Source organism: Fundulus heteroclitus, chromosome 11, assembly GCF_011125445.2.
Source record: "Fundulus heteroclitus isolate FHET01 chromosome 11, MU-UCD_Fhet_4.1, whole genome shotgun sequence".
NCBI classification, from domain to species: domain Eukaryota; kingdom Metazoa; phylum Chordata; class Actinopteri; order Cyprinodontiformes; family Fundulidae; genus Fundulus; species Fundulus heteroclitus.
Window position 1 is genome coordinate 11,346,871 of NC_046371.1, and position 25,775 is coordinate 11,372,645.

The window sequence follows — 25,775 nt, forward strand, 5'->3', positions numbered from 1 at the left end:
CCAGGGTGGCCCCAGTGTTTTTTCACACGGGCACAGAACAAAAGATTGGGGGGGACTTAACAGTTGAACATTTCATCGTTTAATATATTAAACGATAAAATGTTTACCTGTATGATATATTATATATATTAATATATATAATATATTAAGCCAAAGAGCCAATTGTCGCTCTGGAACTGCAGGTTGCAGACCCCTGATCTTTTCTCAATACAATGGGAGCTTAACGTGAAACAGCTTAATTTTTAATTATTGTTATTCTTTAATATTTATTTTTTAATTATTTTGTTATTTTATTATTGAGTAAAAACATAAATGAAAAAAAAATACAATTGATCCAAATGACCAGTCAGTCATGGTATCTTTGTCAGCATTTATCATCCAAAGAAATTTAATATCATGTTTTTAGTACAGGGGCCAGGAACAGTTCCACAGGGGCATAGGCCCCTGTTGGCCCCTGTCTAGAACCGCCACAGCGCAGGACAACCAACCGTGTACTCTCACAGTCACATTAAGGACAATTTAGAGAGACCAATTAACCTAACAGTTATATTTTTGGACTCTTAGAGGAAGACGGATTTAAAAAAAATTTACATTAAGAGATTTCTTATGCAGTTTGAACCAGTCTGTCTGGTTAAGCATGGAAAAAAATAGAATGAACATATTCTTTATCCCATTGTCTAAAAGTTTAATTATTTTATTTATCCATCTGTCTTCCATCCATGTATACTTCTTATCTGTACCTACATGCATTTCACCCGTTCTGCCTGTTATCTATCCATCTTTCCATCAGTCATCTTATTCATCTATTGATTGATCGTGCCATTCATCCAACAGCTTGTCTGTCCATCCTTCTGTCCATCCACGTACTCTTCCAGCAGGTTCTATATTCAAAGCCTGATCGGTGTAGAAATGTTTGTTATAAATGTATAATTCATAAAGTACAAAAATAGTTTGAGAACTGTGAAAATAAAAGTTTGGAAAAGTTAAATTTTAACTTTAAGAAACTCTCCATGAAATATACAATAAACAGTTGTTTTTTGTCTCCTTTCCCCCTTTCTTTCTGACTATGTACCAAATTTATCCAGCTTCACTCTAATCACACATCAGGTTCTGACTCTCACAAAGCTGCAGAGGCACGTTGGGCAGAAATGAAGGAGAAAAGATTTGGCAACATCTAGTGGGTGGTGGCTCTCATTGCTCTTCTGAACCTGCATCAAAACTCCACATCTGATGTCTATGCTACAGAAACAAAGACAAAAGCTCATCCTCTAATGTCCATTTTACAGATTACCTACCAGTAGTTGCCCTCCTGGGGTGAATATCTCTCGATATTTGCAGCAACACTCACCTTCTGGATTAATTGTTGGATTCTTCTGGATGGAGTAGTATCAGCCCTTGAGGGTTGAGACTCACACTTTGAAAGATCAGACTAATTTAACTCAAAGGGGCATTGTGGCTTTGCTTGAACAGATCTGCATCTTTAAATGCAGAGTTTCAAGCACTGAGGGAGGAAGTTCATGCATTGGACTCCACACTGAAATATTTTCCTGGCTTGCCTGACATGAACACATTCATGCTGCATTTTAATAACGATTCATAGCCCTCCTGAGAGCTCTGCCTCAACCTGACAGGAGTTTTTAGGCCGTCTATGTGGGATTCTTCATTTGACTGCTTCAAGAATCTTTCAGCAATAATTAAACGTCATGACGAAATAACAGTAAATGCCTTTTGCTTGATAGTTCCCTGGCTACAGAGCAACAAACTTTGCTGTCCCTGATTAAAACAAGCTTTTCACTAGAGCCAGTTTCTTTCACTTACTGTGGCTGAGTTAAACTTTGCAGCTAATTCTGTTGTGTTCAGTTGTTTTGTTTGTTTGCTTTGCTGTTTCAACCGCTGTATTTTTGTTTGTTATATTAACAATTTAGATATCCCATCCTTTGGAATTTATCATACTTTTTTATTATTATTATTAAAAAAAAAACATACCACAGCGAGCTTTCTGGGACTTCCTTCATGTTTACTTCCCCATAATAATATCTTAAACTATTATTTTCGCAGCCAATATATAATAAGGGTGGAGGGGTTAGGGTGTGTGTGTATATCTATCTATCTATCTATCTATCTATCTATCTATCTATCTATCTATATATATATATATATATATATATATATATATATATATATATATATATATATATATATATATATATATATATAAAGCTTTTGGGAGGGGCTTGATTTACTTGTCGTGGGCCCCAAAATTCTTGGCATCTGAGCTAATGGCATCAGATAGCTAATGTGATAGTAAAAATGTGTGTAATAAGATGTAACATTAAGCAAACTGAATTAAATTAAACATTTAGCTTAATGTTTCACCAAAAGATCTATCAAATTATGCACAATATAAAACTATGAGTAAAAAAAATACTATTTATATAAATAAATAAACTTACATGTTTATTTGATTTATAAACCAAAACAAAAAATGTTTTTCCTGTATTGGAAAAGCACAATACAATACTTCCAAATCACAGAAATACAACTTACCTTTTCCTTATAAACATATACACACAAATTTAGAAGAAAATAATTAAATCACAGAGTACTGTGTAATAAACAAAAACGAATCGTATTTTAACGTTTTTCTGTGCTTGTATATATGTTCTTTACAGTAGATTGGAATTATTATGCGAGTTAATCGCATAATAAATAAACAGGAGGATTTCAAACATAATTTTGCTTGTGGATGCAACATGAGTTGCTATGTCGCTCCTCCACCGCAGAGTGGCGCTGCAGGAGAAACCCACACGAAGAAGCGTTCGGAAAAGACGTCACGGGAAGTTGATTTCTCCGGCCCGGTGGAGGAGCACAGGAGAAAGATGTCTTCCGTGGACGTGCAGGATTTTATTCAACAGAACCGGGCTGTTGCCAATCAGGTGGAGACGTTTCGGGGTTACTGGGAGAGCGAGAAGCACTGGGAGGCGCGGAGGGAGTTCATCCTGAGGAACATGAACGACTTTAAAGAGGAGCAGCTCGACCATCTGCTGTCTTTGTCCATGGTGTGGGCCAACAACGTCTTCATGGGCTGTCGGTACGTGAACGCACCACGATCCCGGTCCCGAGGGGCCTTTTCGGACCACAGGATCCACATTAATTGCTTTGTGTTTTAGAAATTAGTTGTGGACAGTTTAAAAAAATCATACACGTCTGTTTTCAAATGATTTTAATAGCAACGGTGAATATAAGTGTTTTTATTCCCTCCGTTTTGTGTCACACTTTAATGTTTTGGACCAAACTGATTTCAGTATCAGAGAAAGATTTTATTTGTTGAGGGGAAAATGCTACCTAAAATAGCCCGGCCCCAGGAGGAAAAAGTAATTTCCCCCCTAAACCTAATAAAAGGTTGGCAGCATAATCTGTTGGGGGTAAACATGTGAAACTCCACATGTTTACATTTGTGATGGTAGGACAAAAAGGGCTTCTTCCCTGCATTCTGGTCTAAGTATTGTCATGAAGGCCTGGAGAGACAAAGGGAATGGTTACTATCAGTAGAGGTCGACCGATACAAGGCCGACAGCAATACCGATTATTTTAACATCAGGCAAATCAATGCCCGATAAACATGCTGCCAATTATTTTTGGGGCTGAATCTTCAAGCCGATATTGCTTTTCATCTTCCATTTACATGATAACAATGACACGGTGTTAACACCTTACACAAGTGTGTTGCAGCCTGCCAGGTGGATATCAGACGTGGGTTGTTAGACGGTGAGAAAGGAGTTTTATACCGCATGTAAGCAGCTCGACCACCATTTAAAAAAAAAAAAAAACAGCGCTGAGTCGCTAATTTTAGTGGCAAAGCGAAAGACATGGTAAAAAAAAAAAAAAACAGCGTTGGGATGACCAGCCATTTATCAGTGAAACAGAGGCATACTGCTGTTCCCTCCCGCTCACAGTGAGACAGAGATAGACTTTCAAAGCTAAATTAAACACTTAAAATACACTAAAAGTTGAAAATCTCATGCCTGTTGCTGTTAGCGCTCAGTCTTACATTACCAGCCGCTCTGTGTCAGGGATGTAATGGATCAGCGAACATTTGCATGTATGGCCACCGCACTGGGCACAATTAGCAGGTATAAAAACATGTGGCGCCATCTAGTGACAGTATCGCAGAACTATCATAATGCCGGTTTGCTTAATTAACAAATCTAAATTAAATAATGTCCGACCGAGCCTTACCCTCTGCAATGCCTCGTCGTAAAGCAGCAGCTCGGCGCTTTACACTCCAGTCCTTTTCCCTCTTGGAATCAGATTTTTTTTGCACTTTTTTTCTTAATTGTTTCGCTGGGAGATGCTAATAGCCATTAGCTGCTTCCTTGTTTTATCCCCTGCTGCGCATGCGTAAATAAACACGAAACAAAGTGAGCAAAAACAAAACATAAAACACCAAAATAACAAACGTGGCAGCAGGACGTGATAATCTTTCATAAAAACTTTGTATGCAACCAGAGTGAGCTACTGACGTATAGTCAGATAACATGGCTATGCACCTTTAAAATTACTTATACCTCCACAATTTCCACCAAAAAGACTTATCTTTAGAAAATATCTACAGGACTGTCTCAGAAAATTAGAATATTGTGATAAAGTTCTTTATTTTCTGTAATGCAATTAAAAAACATGAAATGTCATACATTCTGGATACAAATCAACTGAAATATCGCAAGCCTTTTATTGTTTTAATATCGCTGATTATGGCGTACAGCTGAAGAAAACTCAAATCCTATCTCAAAATATTAGAATATCGTGAAAAAGTATACTAGTAGGCTATTCAACTAATCACTTGAATCGTCTAATTAACTCGAAACACTGCAGGGTTTCCTGAGCCTTGAAAAACACTCAGTGTACTGAGTGCATTAATGGACATTTTCAAATGTTTGATTTTGTTTTGCTGTTATTTTTTTTTTTACTTGGTCTGAGGAAATATTCTAATATTTTGAGATAGGATTTTTGAGTTTTCTTCAGCTGTACGCCATAATCAGCGATATTAAAACAATAAAATGCTTGCGATATTCCAGTTGATTTGTAATGAATCCAGAATGTATGACATTTCATGTTTTTTAATTGCATTACAGAAAATAAAGAACTTTATCTCAATATTCTAATTTTCTGAGACAGTCCTGTACTTGTGTTCAGTTTGCAGTGTCTTGTATGTCAGTAAAACAGTTTGATGCCTTGGTTTAACATCCAGGAGCATCTCAGCAGTCCAGTGAAGCTCTGATCTCTTCGCAGTTACAGCACAGAGCTCCTGGAACGGGTGAGGGAAATGGCCGAGGGGATCGTGGTGGAGGACGCGCCGATTTTCAAGACGAGAGATGAAATTATGAAAAGCCAGCAGGTACGTTTAAAAAAGACGCGCTCAGAACCCCATCAACAGAAAGCCATTGCTGAATCCTTCTGCTCCGTCACAGGGCCGATGACCGGACCGGTCCCTTCGGATCACACGCGGAGACGCTCAGGATGTGTTCGTTCCAACATGGACCACGTTTTTAATGGTTTTAGAAAAATGTTTTTAATGGATCTTTTTAAAGTTGCGTGAACAAACTTTCTCCTAGTTTTGAATATGGGAGCATCTCATTGCATTCAATTTTACCTGTAATTTTTTTTTAAGTCAATTTTTAAGCATGAATGTGTACATTTACAGTGATTCTGACACATGTTTTAACGTGTTTATAATGTGCTACAACAGAATTAAAGAACATTGTTTTTTCTAACATTGCCCCGTGAATACATAATTTGCAGAAGCCTTTATCTCATAAATGCCATCTTATGGTTTTTCAGCAGGCAATCACCATCAGCCTTACGTTGGGTGGAGAACCCGCCCGTTTCTTCAGACACAATTGATGCACCAAAAAGAAACAAAAGAGAAACATGTTTCAAAGACTGAAAAATGTGTTTTATTATGTTTATACAGCATATTTTAAGTATACATTTGTTTCTCAAAACTTTATAGCATATTCTGTTTACTAGGTGAAATAAGTCACAAGCCACAATATGACCATCTCTGTTTAAGAAAGGGGGACTTTTGTTTTATATGGACTGATTACTGAGCAGATGCTGGGCGGGGTTGAGTCATGAATGTATGCTTAAGGGCAATTTTGTTCATCAAAAAAACAACAAACGCAGACAAGAAAGCTGCTGTAGCCAGAAAAGAAAAACGCTTAAAGTCTTGACTTAACGTTTGAACAGCAGGAAAATGCAGCAGCTTGTGTAAAACCTGCAAATTATATGTTTAAAGCAAAAACAAGGGCATTACTTTTGCTTTTTATATATATATTCACGCAGCTGGGTTGATTTAATAGAACGATCAAAAGCACAGACACTTAGGTCACTGGCTTCAAATCAATTCAAAGTGCTTTGTTCTGTGTGGGGAGGGAAATTATAAAATAAAGTTTCAGATTTTTTTTTTCTTAAAAAAAAAAAAAAAGCTCCCTCCAATTAGCTTCCAATTAAAAGAAAAGAAAATTGACGTGTATAACAGATCAGCAGGCATGATGTGGAAGGATCAAACTTCCTCCCCAATGCTCTTCAATCTTGCTTCAGAACCTGCTTTTATTAAACACCCTGTCATTTATTTCCAGCCAACATAAATACGGAGGGAGAAAACTGGGACTCTCCATCTCCAAGCATTATTCCCTCTCTGATAATAAAACTCCATCATGGCCAGCCGTGATTCAGCCGCGCTGTTGCAGCCTGTGACCCTTGACACTTGTTGAATCCAAACCTAATCCGTCTTAACCTAAGCAGAAATGTGCAGAAACAGACCAGAAGCTGTTCTTTATCAGCTGAACTGAGGGATAGTGAAGCTATGAGCTCTGAAAGGCATTTTCCGTGTTTTTTCCACAGCTTTTAAGAAAAGATGCCGGTCTGGTCATTAACGTGTCCTTTTCCAAACCGGCAGAACAAAAGTGATGATGTGAAACCGCTTTAGTCCAACCAGATATATTACAAGTTTTGTTAGCAATAACTTATCCCACACCATGCAATAAAAAAACAAAAAAAAAAAACAAATACAAGATTGAATCCCCCCCACCCCCACCAAATTTCCTATAATGCATTGGTAAGCAAGTTAACGTCCATTCAGATTTGGTTTTCCTTTTTACTTATCAGGGTGGCACTTGAGTTTTCATATAGTTACTGTTTCTTCATGAGAGACTGAATAAGAGAGGAGGATGAAGAGGGGGGTGATGAAGATCAGAGTATAGCGGGGGGGGGGAAATGCTCAGCCATCTACCCAGCTCTGCTCCACAATGGCCGTTACCCTCTTTTCGTACTCCCTCTTGTTTTCCTGGTAGAGCTGTGCCGCCTGGCTGTTGGCAGGGCTGTTGGGGTTTGGCTCATCAAGCAACGACTGCAGAACAACACAAAAAAAATATAACAGTGCTGTGAGATAAAATGGCATTAAAGAGTTTTACTCTTTATTTGAAAAAAAAAAACAAAAACAAAAAAAACTAACTGCTTCATTACACACAAGTTTTGAATAAGAACGATAGAAACCTCATAATAAATGTTATTTATGGCAGAAGACTGCCGACCTGACAGTTGTCTGCAAGGAGGGTAACAAAAGTCATGGCTAAAAAAATAAAATAAAACAAAGCTGGTAGTTGAAAATGAGATTTGTCCCTGAATATTGAAAGAAAGTTAAGTGGAAGGAGAACGTATGTCAGAAAAAGGGATGTGCGACAGGAACAACTGCAGCTGGAATCAGGACTTCTGGATTCAGCGCACAGATGATCTAGGACTTGGACTACAGCGCTCATGTTCCTTAACCATAGACAACATCAGGAGCATCCAGCCTGGGCCAAGGAGGAAAAAGGTCTGGGCTGGTGCACAGTGGTCCAGATGAAAGTCATTTTTGCATTTCATCTAATATTGAAATTCCCAGAGTCTGGAGGAGGAGCGAAAAGGCACTGATATCATGTTAGTCGACGTCCATTGTGAAGTTTCCAGATCCTGTGGTGATTTGAGGAGTAATGTTAACTGCAGGCGTTGATCCGCTGCTGTCAAAGTAAATGGGCCCAACAGCCAGGAAATTTTACAGCAAGCTGTATGGAGATGCCAATATTTCCCAGGAGGACCTCGGTACCTTTCCATGCTTCCAAAAGTACCAATAATTGGTTTATTAAGCTAAACCCTCATCTGTGGGATTGCCTCTGCATTGATAGACTGATTCATGAAAAAGAAACCCCAACAAAGTACCGAGTGTGGATATTGTTCAGGACACACTTTTCAGTTGGCTCTTTTTAACTGGTTTATATAATAATAATAATAATAATAATAATAATAATAATATTTTCTGGGACTCTAAATGTTGGTTTTGATTAACTTTAAGCTATATTCCTAAAAATAATAGACTTATTAAAGCTCCAACCAGCATGGGTCAGCCCTCGCAGCCAATCGCCGCTCACCTTGCAAAATTAATAATAGACAAGAAACACTGAGGGGTTTTTGCCCGGGGAGTAGTTCAGCGTAGGACCGGCGCTGCTCATATAGACGCAACACAGAATAAAAAAAATAAAAATAAAAAAAGGGGGAGGTCAGACTGACAAACCTGGATGGAGGTGAGAATGGACGACACGTCATATGTAGGGCTCCAGCGATTCTGAAGAATGTCTAAACATATACTGCCATCGGCGTAAACTGGGAAACAGAAGAAAAACTCAAGTTAAACATTTGAGGTCATTTCAATGAATCCTTTCCATAAAGTGAAAATTGCATTTCAAAAGAACAACAAAACCTGTGCAGCTAAGACAATTTATGGGGTATAAACATGTGCTACCACGAAAACATAAGAGTATACCGCCATCTTTACCATATCTAATATATGTAGACAAAACCTTTTGACTGGAGATGAATCAGAACAAATAACTGGGTAGAAAATGAGATAAGACCTTCAAAAAAAAAGTCTAGATTTAGCATTAAGTCTAAATACTGTTTAAAGCAGGTGCCTAGATGTAAACATAAAGCTAAACATAAAAAAATAATATACATTTTTGCTAATGTATGCCGTCAAAAAAACATTTTTAAAATCACATTGAATGTTGTTAACATCACTATTCTACCAAGAAGCACTCATGGCTCCTGGTTATTTAACTCTCTTTATCACTCAGTCGTTCCCATCTAGTCCCGACTTCCCTCTTTCAGTCACATTTAATTAACATCGTGAAACTTGTTTGTTTCTCTTGGAAGCCAATTATTTTGAATAACCCTGGAAGCAACCATTTGTGTATAATTTTAAATACATTTTTTCCCCAGGGAGATTTTAAGTCCAACTGTGTCTAGGGAAGAGATGAGTAGAACCAGAAGAATGAAATTATAGCTTCATGTATTCCATCATTTCGAACTTTGCCTTCTAACCTTCATTTAATCAGGTGTTTCTAAAATAAAAACAGATATTCCATATTACTTATGCAATGTCTAAAATGTCAGCGGACATGCAAAAACAAAACAAAAAGCAAAATAAATTGATAAATCAGAATTTAATCAAAGAGGAAGAAAAACCCCTTTCGGATGGGAAACTGATTTAAGAATTCATCCTCAATATATTTTATGTAAGCAATGGGATCAGGAGAGAGTTTATTAGACAACTAAGCAGGTTGTAAATACTGCACGATGACGTAAACTACATGCTGATTTCCTTATGAGATTATAATTTATTTATTTCTAAAAAACATTTTTTTTTAATGAAACAAAAAATTAATATGAATACTAGTTTTCAGATACATCTAAATGATTTTTCTGTTTCAAATGTCCGTTTCTACGTTAGAAAAATGTGAAATAAATGAGTCAAAACAGTAAAGATCTTCATCAGGACACGGGTTGGGGGGGGGGGGGGGTCACCTACCATTTGGATGAAACATTTTGGAGACAAACCGAACTGTGGGGGGCTTGTTTGGATACTCCTCCGAAAACTCTATCAGCAGCTTAAATGTTCCTGCAGAGACAGAAACGGAGCTTTTACGTTGCAAGAAAGACGCAGGTATGAAAAAAAAATGAGAATGCTGCTGACAGCCAAAGAAACCCAAGATCAGACTCTAAACATCCTTTACTGTGACAAACCTCTTGTTGTGAAGGACAAGACAGACATAATGGATGAAGGCGCCTGACAACTAATGTTAAAAAGGTAACCCATACTGATACTAAGTCTAAAAGTAATTTGTTTTACTTTCCATGCAGTGCCCATCCATAGTTCAGTTACCCACAGACACATGCCTATACGTCCAATCAAGGTGAATAAAATGCTGAATAAGTCTAAACAGATCACCCTGTAAGATTAGCATGAAGACCCTTGCAGACCAAACAAATTCTTGCTCTTAAAAAGTGACGTACCAGAGCTAAATACCGTAGACGAGCCCACACAGCATCAGCCAGCCTACTCTGTTGCCGGTTTTTACAACTCACAGCCGGTTTTTTGCTAAACAGTGTGATTGGCACTTCAGAAACTGTGTTTGCCTTAATAATATAAAGAGTTTTCATCCTTTAAAAATGGCGTTCACAGAGGAAGTACAACTGTGTTGGTTTCTGGAAACTCCCATGTGTCTGTGGAGAAGATTGGATTCCTTTTACTGAAAACACTAGTGATTACAAATTAGGAAGCTCAAAAGAAAAGCTTTGAGTTAGTTACACACAGCTGCAATATTGCAGAAACAAAAATCTATACTGTGTTTGAAACCAACTATGAACAAAGATGTGACTATTTGAAAACACGCCATTATTATGCAACTAACTGTTGTTTTTAGTGGGAATTGAATGAAGAATGTGTGAAGTTCATGTGTGTGAGGATTAAGGACCTTTAAAACATGCACTACCCTCCTAAAGTACTTGCAGGTGTCCAGTGTATAAACTAAAGTGTGACTTTAGCATACAGGTTAGGGCTGGGCAATAAATCGATTTAATCGATTAATTCGAATTTACAATTCTTTAAGATTTCATTTTTGGAAAATCTGGATTTTTATTTTGCCAATACACTCATTGGGTTTCCATGAAGAGAACAGCATGTGATGCTGAATATATGTTTAGGCAAATGTATTGTCAAAATATTGTTAAGTGGAAACTTTTTTTTAACCATAATACGAGGTACTTCATTTACTTTTTTTTTTTTTAAACTTAGTTTGAAGATCCCAAGTGCAGTGAAGCCTGTTCTTAGCTCAATGTGTAATACCACTAGCAGCAAATGTTTTGTTATATTTTCATTGTTTATAATGGCATGGCTGCCATCTTGTTTTACAAGCATGTTTCACAGCTTGTTTTTAGTTGCACTTTGAATTCAGGTCAACTCCCTGACGAAATGCTTGACATAAAAGCAAGGTTTTAAAATAATTTCTTTAATTTCTTTTTGTGAAACAAAAAGGAGGGAAAAAAAAATTGATTAATCGAATTTGGTATGATAAAATCGGAGATTTATCTTTTAATCCATATCGCCCAGCCCTAATACAGGTCCATCTGTCAGGTGAATAACAGACATTTCACTGTTGCAGCAACATTTTACAGATCAGGGGCTTCATTAGGTCGAATCTCAGTGAGAGGCTAAGTTCAATAATATTCAGTGTACGAACCCAATAAATCCAACACAGGACTTACCATCTTCAAATGGTGTTCCCACAGGCCTGCAGAAGGCAAAAAGAGAGGGTACTTATTACCAGAGTCCAAAACCGACCTGATCATCTGAAGCAGAGCGTTACCTTTAGTAAAATTTACAGTTACACATTAAACCTGTTTGTTCTGGTGTTGAAGTTTTAATTATGTATCAAATTCACCCATTGTTTCTCATTATTCTTTAAACTTTATTTAGCATGAAAACATTTAGTATTTTACATTCTCAGCATGTAACTGAGCAACAAGGTCACTTCATTGTCTCCCAGTCTATTTTCAAATCTCCTGCAGCTCCACAAGATGTTCAGCTGTGTTTCCCAGGGAGGCTCATATACACCGATTGGCGGACGTGTTTTTGGGGATTAAATCTAGTAGCAACGTGTACATGTAGTCACAACAGACAGACTTCTGTTTTTGGATATAGAGATGAAGTCAGCCAGTTGGCTGCACTGGCCAACCATGTTACTGAGAAGCCCAAGTGTGCAAAACTTTCTTTAGGGTCCGCTAGGACTCGTACCGAGTTCTGAAAGTCAGTCGTTTTTTTAAATATGATTTTCTGTGTTGCATCAATTAATCACTTAAAGCTTCTTTGATGATACAGTAAATTCTGAGCAATCTTCTTAAACCTTAATATACAGAACTGTGCAATGAAACATTCCTGATAAGTTAAGAGTGAGTAAAAATATGCATTCACAGTAGTGATACCGTGATGTGTAACAGACTCATCCTCTCAGCAGGGGGCGATAGCCCTCACAGCTTTTGTGAAGAAGCTGTTTTTAAGTTTGTTTGTTTTGGATTTGATGTTCCTGAAACGTTTCCCTGATGGAAGAGCGGCAAACTTTGCACAATCCTGGTGGGTAAGATCTGTGGCGATGCGTCTGACCCTTCTCTAAACTCATGTAGCATAAACTGAGTCCAGTTCCTGCAGACGGCATCCCACAATTCCCTCTGCTGTCCTCACCTCCTGATCTAAGTTCCTCCTCTCCTTCACTGTGCAGCTCCCACAGCACACAGTTATGCTAAGACATAAACCACTTTGTAGCTTTGTGAAAAAAATTTTGCAGCTTAGTAGGAAGTCCAGTTCTTTGCAGTTTCCTGAGGAAGAAGAGCGGCCGTTGGGCCCTCTTCACTAGATGGGAGGTGTTTATGGACCAGGAGGTCAGAGGAGATCTGGATGCTCAGGAACTTAATGATGTCCACACCTCCCCCTGTATGCAGAGAGGAGCGTCTTTAGTCTTCCTGGACCTCCTGTAGTCCACCATCACCTCCTCAGTCTTGCTGACGTTCAGGATCAGGTAGTTCCTGGAGCACCACTGGTGTCAGATTGCTGACCTCATCTCTATAGTGAGCTCAATCATTGTTGGAGATGAAACCCACTACAGTGGTGTCGTCTGCAAACTTCACCACTGTGTTTGTGGGGTGGACAGCAGAACATTCCTGGGTTAAAAGGGTGAAGAGAGCAGGGCTGAGGACACAACCCTGTGGCGTTCCTGTAGTGAGGATCAGTGGAGCAGATGTTCCCTAGTCTCACCACCTGGGGCCTGTTGGTGAGGATGTCACTGATCCAGGAGCAGAGAGGTGGAGATAATCCCAGGCTGTGGAGCTTCAGAGCCAGCATGTCTGGTAGTAAGGTGTTAATGCTGAGTTTAAGTCCATGAAGAGCATCCTGACATAGGAGTTAGGATGCTGCAGAGGAGTCATTGAGGCAGGTGATGGTTGTTGTTTTTTTGGGGGGGACTGGCGCAATGATGGATGATTTCAGGCAGGTAGTGACCATGGATAGGGCCCTATAAAATCAGTTTTATTTTTTCCCAAATTCCGTTTTTTCCGTTTTAATTTTTGAAAATTCATTTTTTTCCGTTTTAATTTTTACGAATTCATTTTTTTTTACCCTTTACTGTTATTTCAGTCGTAAAAAGAATGTGCTTTTAATGTTGATGATTAAAATGTACAAAAATAAAATAGGAATGACCTTAAATTTGAGGCAACATAACACTGCACTCTAAGTACTAACAAAATATTAATGGTTATGAACCAATTGTTATAAATAAAAGTGCTCCATTAGCTTTTTCCAAGTAAAAAAATAAAATAGGACCTCTCAATACGAGTAGGTGAAGTTGGCGAAGACTGCTTACATTTCCAGGTAGGGCTCCTCCCTGTTTGCAGTGCTTCTTTAGAAACGGCCACAGTTTTGTCATCTTTTCCAAAGGGATGTCAGCCTCAGTGTTTCTCAACTTTTTCGCCGAAAGCGGAGCTGTGGAGAGCCGCTTCGCCATTTTTTTCAATGTTTTGATGGGGGATAGCGGGGGGGAAGCTGAAATGACAGAGCGGGAGGGGTTGTGTCGCGCAGATTTGCGTCCCCCGGTGTGCATTTCCCCCAGACGTACGTTCTTCTCCCACACAAAAACAGAATTTCATTTCAAATGTAGAAATTCCGCGTTTACACTAGATTCCGCGTTAATTTGCCAATTCCGCGATCGCGGAAATTATAGGGCCCTACATGGAGAGCTGAAGGGAGGTTGAAGATGTCCAGAAAGACCCCTGCTAGCTGGTCAGCCCATGACCTGACACCATGTCTGGACCTGCAGCCTTGTTGGTGTTGACCTTCTTGAAGGAGGAGGTCACCTGGTGGAGGAGCTGATGGTGCTCCCGCTGGCTGGGGAAGACGTTCAGGGCTCCCTGCTGCTTGGAGAATAGACGCCTGCAAAATCTGTTTACGGCGTCGGGGAGAGCCGGGTCATTATAATCCGGGATGTTTCTCCACACGTCGCATGGATTGTTGCTGCTGAAGTGGTCCTTGATGCTGCTTGCATCTGTGCTTTGAAGTTTGGATACATTTTTTCAGTTCACTGAGTCGTTTGTGCAAGGTTGTTTTAATGCGGTCGTAAATGGGTATACCACCCCAAATTTTATTGATTGCCTTTTGTTGTCACACTGAAATAAACCCATTATTAAAACCCTGAATTAAATGACTCCAACCACATCGTGATTAAGGGGTGAATCGTTTAGTACTGAACAGTTCTGCCACTAAAATGAATCGGATTGTTGGAGCCACCGGCTAGAAGTGCACAACCCTAGAGTTTATCAACTGCAGTATTTTTTTTTTTATAAAAAGAGGTGGACGGAGGGGAAGTGGAGCACAATGACTGGAGCGGGCTGCAGAAAACGTGCATCACAAAAGGCACAGCGGAGCCAGTGGGGCGGAGCTGGATTTAGAACATGGCAACATGACTCACCCAAAAATAACAGCGTTCCAAAGCATGATGTTGTTCTCGGACGGCGCTCCGCTCACACCAGTGGGAGGATCTTCCTGAAGTCTGAGAAACGAGGGGGAAAAGAAACGTTACGGAGGAGAGAAAAAGAGACAGGAAGAGGCTGGGAAAAAAAACGAAATAATAACTAAGAACAAAAGGAAGAACAGCCAGAGGGAGTGATGAATGAGCTGAGCGTGAGGCAACTAATAAAACACCTTGACGACAGGACAATTATCTAACAAAACAAGGAACATGACACTGTATGCAGATCCAGGCTTACAGGATCAGCCACACACTGCCCATGCAACCCTCAGATGTCAGCCAACATATGCCACTGAAGGCTCAGAGGCTCTACTGTTCTGTTGATGGAAACCCCCGTAGGCATCAAAGCCCCGGTGCTGCACACGCCACCTCCACCAGAGATGCCCTCTGCTGCACTTCAAGTTGGAAATAACTTAAAACAAAAAAGGTTATGCAAAGGTCTGGAGGCACGGTTTGGTCAACATCTCCATTGCACGGAAAGGTCGAGAGGAAATGGGGTGGGGGAGAATAAAAATACCCCCATTATTGTCATACTCCCCTAAAGGGCATCATTTCAGAGAAGGTGTCTGAGAGCATATTTTACACGTGCTGCAGAACAAACTGGTTTTCTGCCATTTTCTTTAGCAAATTAAAAACACTCACAGCTAAAGAAATAGGGGGCATTTTGATTTAAATATTTAAAAACTGTGTTGTTTTGGTAAGCTATTAGCAAAACAATCTGTATTTAAAACACTGGTGTACTTGAGAGTTAAGGAATGTCTATAGGGAAATGACCAAAGCTGTGACGAGGCTTTGATGATGTTTTGTTGTCACCTCTGCAGAACAGAAAGTAAGTCTGCAGCAGGATATTTAAGCCTTGCAGAAGCGATGCAGCAGGAAATGTCGTGTGCTGCGACTTCTCTCTGCCCTGTACAGTCGACTCTGTAACTAAACTTCTTCCTGACTGACTTTGATGTGCAAATGTTTAGATTCTAAACATTTATTTAAATCTTTTATGGATTTCTTTTCTAGAATTAATGCAATTGATCAAGTAGGGATGGGCGATACTGCTTAAAAATGAAATCTCAAATTTTATTATACCAAGTCTGTTTAATCGATTTTTTCCCCCTCCATTTTCATTTCACAAAAAGATATTAAAAAGTTACCATTTTTTCCAAACCTGTTTTTATGTCTAGCATTTCATCTGGGACTTGACCTGAATTCAAAGTGTAACTAAATCCAAGCTGTGAAACGGGCTTCTAAAACAAGATGGATCATTTGTAAGATAATTTGTAAACAATGAAAACATAAAATGTTTTCTGCTAGTGGTATTGCACAATGAGCTTAGAACAGGCTTCACCTGTGTAACTTCAAACTAACTTAAAAAAAAAAGTAAATGAATTAAATGAAAGTGCCTCGTCTTATGGTAAAAGAATAAAAAATCTTCTTTGCAATATATTGACAACATATTTTCCTAGACATATTCAGCATTGCATGCTATTCTCTTCATGGACGACCAATGAGTGCATTGGCAAAATAAAATCCAGATTTTCCAAAAATTGAATCTCAATAAACTGAATTTTAATTAAATCGCTTTATAATCAATTGTATAATCAAGTGTTAAACATCCTGAAGATCTATAGTTATAGCCTTGAGTTCTAGTTTTTCTCGCCACTGGACATTTGTTTCACATCTTTTCTACCACAGACAGAAAACTGCTATTTTTTTACTCACTTCCTATTAAGTCACCAACTGTTTACCATGTCCAGGAACTCCATCGAACAAGTAACTAACAAATATCTAAAGAATGTCACGTGGGTGGATCTAATAACACCGGTAGCAGGTTTTGAAGTTTGAAAATAATCAAAACATCTACATTTCTTTCTGAAATTGCTAAGAGCAACAAATTACTTATCGTATTCGACATCCTGTATGGACCAGTCTGTGGCTCCTGAATGCTCCTGTCCTAGTCCTCATCAAGAACGTTAACGTTCTACTCAGTCTTTTATGCTCCACATCAGTTTACAACACAAGTGTTTAATCTAAAACAGAAATCTTTAAATACGGATCTGCCATGGCTGATACCCTGAGGTGTTGTCTCACAATTTGAGCTGGCCCGGGTGGTTATGACGAATGATCTCTGGGACATGCAGTCCAAGGGGCTACAGCGACAAGTGCCAAGCAACCAAGACATGAGCAGATCAGAGCCGGCGTTTTAAATTAATCCTCCAACATCAGTCTGTTGCCGATTAGGGTGTTAGGACAGAATAAACATTAAAAATAAATTTAGCTTGCTGGAATTAGCTGCCTGAGAGCTGCTTATTTGAACCATGTTATCAAAGTCTTGCTTTTGATCACTAATATGAACAGGACACGTACAGGGATGACTATACAGCATCTAAATGCCCTATATAACCCCGTGTCTAGACTAAATATGGATTATATCAAGAATTGCAGCAATTAAATCTGGTAAGCTGATAAGATGTCTTTCTAATGGATCCCTTTCTAATGGGCCTGCTGCAGACAAACCCACTATAATTAACCTCTTTTAGTGATGTGAAAGGTGCACTACTCAGTGTATTGACTGGGAAACAGTGAGAGTTACTTTGTTTTACTGAAATTATTGACATGTCAGCGTACTGTAGATCTGGAGTAAATCACAGTCGTAGGTAACTGGTGGTTAGAAGTGCTTCTGTGGGACACAGTGGTGACGCAGGGGTAGGGCGGGCGACCCATCTATGGTAGCCTTAGTGGAGACCTGGCCTGCGGACCAGTGCCGTATGTCTCTTTGTCAGGCTACTGACAAATAAAAAGGCCACATGTGCCACAAAATGATTTTAATTGGGGAAAAATTCCATGTGTTTTGACGGTGATGAATTAAACCTGCTCTAAATCAGATGCAAATTAAGGCCATCTAGTTTGTGGTTAATGGTTCCCTCAGAAAAACTTGCCTTGACCAATTTTAGAAGCCTGTGTTATGGCTGAATGATATAGAAAAAAAATGCATATCGATAAAGATCAATAGTTGTCAACAAATTCTTCAAAACATATTTTAAATACAGCCCAGGCCATTTTATATTGTTGCTTAATGACCTATTTAAAAAACGTAATATGCTTATAAAAAAAAAAAAAAAGGTTTGATCATGACAAAATAAGGTTAAATACACCAAGCCTACATCTTGATAGTGTTTTGATGGTCCTTTTTGAGCCAAAAGATAAATTCGCTCTCAGGCGCGATTTACCAATATAAACAGATGTGGTGACATATAGCGGCATTATCGCAGAACTATCACAATGTTTGCTTAATTTATAAATCACTTGTAAATAATGCCAGACCGAGCGTGACCCTCTGCAGGGCATCCCAGTAAAGCGGCAGCTTGGTGTGATCGAAGACCAACCGTTATTAATTAAATACACCGATCTACAGCAACAGTAAGAGCCTCATATCAGAACATGTAGTCAACTCTGTGGTCACATCTGAGCCTCCGCAGCTTCAGTGAACACCAACGTTCATACTATATTCCCAGCGACATTCCAGTCATTTTCCTCTTGGAAACATATTTTTTGCGCTTTTTTTTCACTGGATCTTGGACCTCTCTTCATTGTTTCGCTGGGAGATGCTAATAGCCGTTAGCTGCTTCCTTGTTTTAACCCCTGCTGAGCATTTCCAGTACGTACTTCCGTTAAAATCGTAATTTAACACGAATTGAGCAAAAACAAAGCATAAAAACACCAAAATAACAACTAATATGCCCGTAGGACGTGATCTTTCATAAAAACGTTGTATCCTACCAGAGTGAGGTACTGACATATAAATTACATAATAAATAATATTATCGCTATGCACCTTTAAGATAAAGAAAACACAAACACTGAATTCAACCAGCTTATTACCAAATCTGTAAGTTAAACAATAAAAAAGCGCATGTCCTCTCTGAACTCTTGGAAGGGGCGGAGCTTGGTGACAGCGAGTTCCTGGGTCTGTGTTGTGATTGGCTGGGAGTATGTAGCGGCCTAGCATTAACCCACATGATAGGCTGGAATGCAAAACAAGGAAAATTGTTCTATTGAACTTTTTTGTTTTTTACTATTGCACCACACGTCTATCGCTCGATATATGTTGTTATTGAATTATCATCCGGCCCTAAATATATTAATGCGATGGCCTGTGAATAAACGGGGAACCTACTTTTACTGCTATGCATCCACCAATTATTCCTAAATGTCATTTTTTAACCTAAACCCAACCATCTTTATTACATGTGAAGGCAAAAACCTTTTTTATTAGGTATAAAATGACTGCAATGGTTAAAAAAAAAAATGTTTTACCAATAAGATTGTTGGGGAAAAAAATAATTTAAGACCTAATCCTAGATTGAGTTATTCATTCGACAGTAAAATCTACCCTGTAAACATGTGAAAAGTATTCTATGAAAAACATTTCAAAGAATTGGGGCTAAGCAATAGAACGCAAGATGGAGCGCAGTAAGCCAGTATTGGTGTGGGACACACAAGACCGATTCATGCAGAGCAACTGTGTTTCGTCTGCCTCGGTGTTAAAGTTCACCACCTGGGGACTGGCACAGCAGAGTAGAGTTACAGCGACACCTTATCCATCCTGCTTTAAGGTTTTGTGGGTTTTATTGTAGAGTTTCTTACAGTCTCTTGATTGTGAATAACAAAGCATATATCCAGCGCCACAGGGTGCCATATGGAGCACGGCAACAGACGGGGAACGGTGAGTTTTAGTAGCAGTGTCTTCTCAGGTAAGCGTTCCATTTTTAGTTTTCTCTGCACACCATAATTGTGATATTACTTACAAACAGACTAAGGCCTGTTTTTTTTTAAAGTTACTTTTAATAACACTAGATTTTGAGTCATGTGGTTTAAATAAGATGGCAGAAGTTGTCGGATTTTTCTCCAGATGTGTTGAGCATAGAGTAAACGCAGCATTGCCCCCTCCTCCGCTTGCTGCTGCACACTGCCAGTCAGCTGGCTAAAAGAAAACTCTTACACTTATCCACTGCTAAACCAATAAAAGAAAGTTATCGGTTCTGAATTATTTCACACAAAGAAACGTGTCAGGATGTTAAATCAGGTTTTTAACCACAGTGGGCAACCTAAGAGAGCTGTAAGCAGCCCAGTGTTATGGTTACCTGAGCAGCTAGCCGGACAACTTAACCAGCCGAGATCGGCTCGTTATACTCCCCGTGTCACTCTTTAAGGCCAGAAACTGTAAAAAAGGTTAAATATTCTGCCCAAAATGCACTTGAATTTACTACATTTGACAGGTATATTATGATAGTTTTGACCAGCCTTATCCAGCCTTACACTTCTACCTTTCAATGATCTGGGTGTGGAAGTAAAAGGTTCAGGATGGTAATCCATACATCTCCTTTTTTTTTTTTTTTTTTTGCCCAGGGACACTTAACGGCTCATTCAGGAGGATCCCAGGCCTCCCAGGTAGTTTAAACAACCTGATCAGGTGCCCAAACCACCTCAACTAAACTGCTGGGACTTTCTCATTGGTCTGAATGTAGACAGACTGGTAAATCAAAAGTTTTGCCTTTCGGCTAAGCTCTTCCTTCTCCTGTGTTGCTGTGGACAAGGACCTTGTCTATTAATCTCTTAGTGGCTAGAGAGACATTAACTCCTCCTCCCCTAAACTGGAAGTAGTAATTATTTTTTCCGGTGGGGGAAAAAAAAAAAAACTGTAGTCTCAGACTTAAAGGCGGAGACAAAAATCAAAAATAAATGTTACAAATGGTTAAAACCATAATACTGTTATTTTAGGAGCAGTAGCTGTTTATTTCTAATGTTATTAACAATGATTTTCAAGACCACAATCAAAACCTACAGCCCTATACCAATAACTGTTTGCTTGTCTATTTGTTAAATTCCCCAAATCTAATAATGTACAGTAATATAAATTGTGACAGTCCTATATTAATTGTAAATGCTGACATTTTAATATAGAAAATATGAAGTTGTTGATTACATAAGCGCCTAAAGAAGAGGTGGCAGGAATTTATATAGCCACTATAAAGCCGGTGCTTTCCTCGACAAAAAAAAAAATCCCCGAAATCTCCATCCCTGAAATGGAAAATCGAAAGCATATATATATATATATATATATATATATATATATATATATATATATATATATATATATATATATATATATATATATATATATATAAACAGTTCGTCTGAGTGTTTCTACCTTAGCATCGGACAATGATAACCCTACCTATTGCTAAATAAGCAGATTTCTGTTAACTTTGTGTCTAATTTCCATTAACCAGTCAAATAGCTGTGAGAAACCTTTCATCCATACTGATTTTAGACTTCCTGCGTTACTGTAAAGCAAGCAATGTTGAAGCTTAAACGGAAAGGAAAACTCATCACAAACACCAAAAACACTGGCGTAATTTCATAAGAACATAAAAGCTAAAACGAGCCTTTCGTCATCAACAGTTAAGACGTTACGTTTAGGCCCGGACTAAAAACCAACTGCTATCAAAGAAAGACACAGATATTATTCGGTGTGGGACATTTTTAGACGGTAAAATGTGTCCTAGTATGAGCAGTATTGTCTTCAACCGGGGCTGACGCTAAGCTAACTAGCTTCGTCGGGCTAACGCTGCTAGCTTAAACACAGAACAACAGAAGCGGCGGCTTCCACAAACGGCGTCTTTACCTTTTAAAATCCCTCATTAACCGTCTCCTTGCGGGCGTGGACATTGCTTCAGCTGTATATTTTTTAAAATAAATTGAAAAAACTAAACGAGCGAAGGGGGAAAAAAGCCCAAATCCGGTGTTTCTTCCGCTTGCAGCTCTTTTCTTATTCCCCCAAAACAACAACTGGCTAGCTCGTTATTTATGGTTGACGTCGGCTGGTTGCAGTGCTGAGGCCAACAGAGGCGCAACCCTCATGTGTCACAATCAACGCTCCTGTTCAATAAAAGCTCCACCACTACGCCTCCCCGCCGAAAGTCTGCAGTAATTCTGTAGGAATGTATTCAGAGATTCACCTGCTTCATTTCACGCCAAATGTAAAAGTAATAATTACCTTAATACACAACCTGAGACTTTATCAAATGTGCAGGAGTGTTTATTATTGAAAAGTAATATATATATATATATATATATATATATATATATATATATATATATATATATATATATATATATATATATATGGGTTAATTTCGTACAGAAAACAAGTTTAAAAAAAAAAAAACACCAGTTAAAAAAGCATATAGGTCCTATCTGAAACCACTTTCCTCTTTTTAAAACGGACCTGTCTGTTTCCCCTTATTCACTTAACACTGACTTGATAATTAATCTGGAAACGTCTCAAACTTCCTTTGATTATTTTCCAGATCACCAAACAGATTATTTCCCTTGTACATTTATTTATATTTAAAATTTAAGACCTCCTGTGTCATTATTGACAGTACAGCTGGGTATATTTTCCAAGTTAGGGGAGTCTAAACAAAGGGTTCCCAAAGTGGGGGTCGGGAGCCCCCGGAGGGTCGTGCCACGCCTCTTGGGGGTCCTGGTGCTGTGATTTTGGTTGTCACAGGCTGAAAAGTTTGGAAACCCCTGGTCTAAACCACTCAGACACTGACTTTTTAAATGTTTGACAAGCTAGATTTTTCCCTTCTTACACTTGTATATCTATAGTCCAAGTCAAAAGTTTGCATACCCTCAACATGGGCATGAATCTCAGATTATTGTAGATTTTTTATGGACTGTTCTCGGTTCAGGGTAGAAAGATTATCCAACATAAAACGTCTGTGATCTTTTAAGTGGTAGGTGGAAACTAAGGTTTTTAATTTATTGTGAGTTTTCTGTAGTCCGCACAGGAATAAAATGAGACATATAGAGTCAAATATAAACATAGATCCCTACTAATGTTTGACTAAATACCTTTTGGCACGTTCAAAAGATCTGACACAAATTTAGTTGTAACCAGGAAGCTTCGGGCATAAAGTCTAGCCGGATATTTGACTACTCTTCTTCTTATCAGAATTTGTAGAGGATACGCAAAAAATGTTTGATGTTGGGGTCATTCCAGAAGCTTAACGTTAAACTGCTTAAAAAGAAATGTGTGTGTTTGGGATCCCTTTTCTGGTTGGAACACTTAATTGTATCTAAGATTTAAAGTTGTAGCTATTAATTTGATGTGAGAAATTAAAGAACTTTGGGTGAAGTCCTGCTTTTTCATGATTCTGTTCACTTTGTACATGATACTAGGACTCCTATGCATTAAAGCTGGCACATTAAAGGCCTCGCCTCAGCTCCTCCAAACATACTTCTTGTCATTATGGCCAACTAGCTCAATCTTTATATTGTCTGACCATTTAACTTTTCTCCAGAAGGCATTTGACGAGTCTGTGTCGGACCTCGTCTGACCTTAAAGATGTCAGGTTTGGAGCAGAGGGCCTTTTAGTCATCACCCCCTCAGCCCATGGCAATGTTAAAATAGGCTTTACTATAATTGTTATTCATCAAATACACAAGAACCAACATCCTAAGCATCTTCATTTGAGGGAAACAGCTGGTTGAGACTGGGAATGTTTGCATCTAAAAAATAGTGATGGTATGTGTATAATTTAGTTTGGACAAAAAAAAAAAACTTTTAATGTGACAATTACTTATGTTTACTCAACGAAATTATTACAAAGACTTATACTAAGTATATGTCACATGTGACATTTAACAGATAGAAAACTAGGTGTATGTAGCACGTTATCCGCCTGATACAATCAATCTTAGAGTTATTGAGACATGAAAGATGAAATGATTATGCGCCCCAGTCCTATAATCCACTCAGTGGTAAGTGGCTTACCTTATAATCACTATAATCCATCTGAAGCTGATGCATACTGCAGGCAGTATGCATCAGCTTCAGATGCATACTGCAGGGGAAGTCATTAGTAGCAAATATCAGCAAAAGATGGACTGACCTTTCAATACATGACAATTATCGGATCTGGAAGAAGCCACTCACAAAAGGACTTTGATTATAGACGCACAGGAGTGTGTAACAATATGGATTTATAAAACTGGCATAGATTTTGAGCAGCAGCAGTAAAATCATGCCTGATGAGAAATTCTGTTTGAGAAACACATTGACTTATTCACATTTTTAACTTCTGAATAAACTTTATTTCGCTTGGCTTTGTTCACAGATGAACTTTAAATTGGAAAATGCTTTTGATGAAGCTGCAGAAACTGACAAAGACATTCATCATAGGGCACATCCCAATTCACTCTATGAGTCACCACTGCATGCTGGGCCAAGCTCCAACAGACTAAAACTGGCTATTTAATCAAGCTTAATCCTTCTCCTGAAAATTTTCCCTAAAAGAGTCCAGATTGCTGCTATTGATAGGCATAAAGCCCTCTTAGCCCATTTTGCTATAGTGACAATGTGGGTCATGCACAGACAATAGGGCGGCCACGCGTCCTCCATGCAACCATTACTTAAATGCATAATTTTGTATGAAATCCATCACACAATTAAATCATGCATGACTCTGTTTTGTTTTTGTAGACTCCCTCTATATCTAGGGTGCAAAAAAGAGTATTTTGTCACTTTTAAACACTAGAACGGCTGGTTCATTCGTGAAGGAAAAGGTGACACCACGTGTTTCTGCCAACTGCAGGACAAAAACATTTGGTCCAATCAACTTATGAAGGAAGAGAGTATCCCTGCTTAGCTCTGGTGCTTTTAATAGAAAGGGCAATGAAATGCTGGCAGTGCTTTCTCATTCTCTCCAGTGTGCTCTAAGAAACAGCAGCATATGCCTGTGTCATTTGTTTCATTTGCAAATAGAATAATATGTTAGCAGGAGCGTTTGCTGAGCATTATATACTTAATTATATTTATTTGTGTACATTCACTCTTTTTGAATTGTGTCACATCTGGGCATGTTTTAGCTTATCGAGTTTTACTTCTGGAAACCAATTTAAGGAAACACTTTGGAGATCCTTGCTGACGTATTCACTGTTTTATATTTTGTTTCATAAAAACTACAAACTTCACTTCTTTAATTAAATAATTTTTTTTTTTTTAAATATGGGGTGCTTTTGTATCATTACTTTGTAGAACTGAATTTGGCTTTAACAGAGACTCATCTAAACCATCTTTCCAAGTCGAAAGACAAACATTTTTTTGCACATTCCTCTTTGCAAAATAATTCACCCTCAGTCAGATTGGATGGCAAGCGACTGTGAACATAAATCTTCAGTTCTTGCCACAGGATTTAGGGGTTGACTTTAACTGGACCGTTCAGGATCAGAAATATGTGTTGATCTAAACCCTCCCATTGTAGCTCTGGCTGCATGGCTGCTGGACGGTTTGTAATCTGTTCGCAAACACGGTGCTGGTTCCACAGGTTCTTGATCCGATTGAGAATAATTAAACTGCCTCTCAGATGCTAATGACTATTTGCACATTTATTAGCTTCTCAGGGAGTGTTTGTAGATTCATGCAAATTGCATATCTTTTTTCAACGTTCTGTAAATAGACTGCTATCCCTCCCTCTTTTTTAGCTTGTACAAGTCACTGTTAGAAGATGTTAATGACTGCATACTTTTTAGCTTCTCATAGACTGTTTGTTTGTACATTCATGCAGATTGCACAATTATTTATTTTATATCTATCAATAATTGCACAATATGTTTCCACTTCTGATAAGAATTTCTCTTTTGCTGTACAGCTTAACCTTAAATTTAGTTTGTCAAACAGTGTTTTTGCATTTCTGAGCATCTTTTCTAGGGATGCTCATGGTTGTTTTTTTTCTATGGGTGTTTTTTTTATTTGTGTCTGTGTGT

General features: G+C 38.5%; 2 protein-coding genes across 2 annotated transcripts; one reads left to right on the forward strand and one right to left on the reverse strand.

Annotated features, from left to right (window-relative positions):
- Positions 1 to 2,834: 2,834 nt before the first annotated feature.
- On the forward strand, positions 2,835 to 5,771 carry cdkn2aipnl (CDKN2A interacting protein N-terminal like). The gene is made up of 3 exons (XM_012881497.3): positions 2,835 to 3,091; positions 5,293 to 5,398; positions 5,472 to 5,771. The coding sequence occupies exons 1-3, from the start codon at positions 2,880 to 2,882 to the stop codon at positions 5,478 to 5,480; spliced, it is 327 nt and encodes a 108-aa protein (XP_012736951.2). The 5' UTR covers positions 2,835 to 2,879; the 3' UTR covers positions 5,481 to 5,771.
- A 163-nt stretch (positions 5,772 to 5,934) lies between these two features.
- ube2b (ubiquitin-conjugating enzyme E2B (RAD6 homolog)) lies at positions 5,935 to 21,915 on the reverse strand. The gene is made up of 6 exons (XM_012881496.3): positions 21,628 to 21,915; positions 14,889 to 14,969; positions 11,641 to 11,666; positions 9,905 to 9,994; positions 8,612 to 8,700; positions 5,935 to 7,411 (listed from the first exon to the last, which is right to left on the reverse strand). Exons 1-6 carry the CDS (start codon positions 21,669 to 21,671, stop codon positions 7,283 to 7,285), a joined length of 459 nt encoding a protein of 152 aa, XP_012736950.1. The 5' UTR covers positions 21,672 to 21,915; the 3' UTR covers positions 5,935 to 7,282.
- Between the last annotated feature and the right edge of the window lie 3,860 nt (positions 21,916 to 25,775).

Coding starts and splice junctions, on each gene's coding strand:
- cdkn2aipnl (XM_012881497.3), top strand. CDS start 2,880: ATGTCTTCCGTGGACGTGCAGGATTTTATTCAACAGAACCGGGCTGTT. Junction 3,092..5,292: donor AACGTCTTCATGGGCTGTCG/GTACGTGAACGC, acceptor ATCTCTTCGCAG/TTACAGCACAGAGCTCCTGG.
- ube2b (XM_012881496.3), bottom strand. CDS start 21,671: ATGTCCACGCCCGCAAGGAGACGGTTAATGAGGGATTTTAAAAG. Junction 14,970..21,627: donor TTAATGAGGGATTTTAAAAG/GTAAAGACGCCG, acceptor CTCGTTTCTCAG/ACTTCAGGAAGATCCTCCCA. Junction 8,701..9,904: donor CAAAATGTTTCATCCAAATG/GTAGGTGACCCC, acceptor TCTGTTTCCCAG/TTTACGCCGATGGCAGTATA.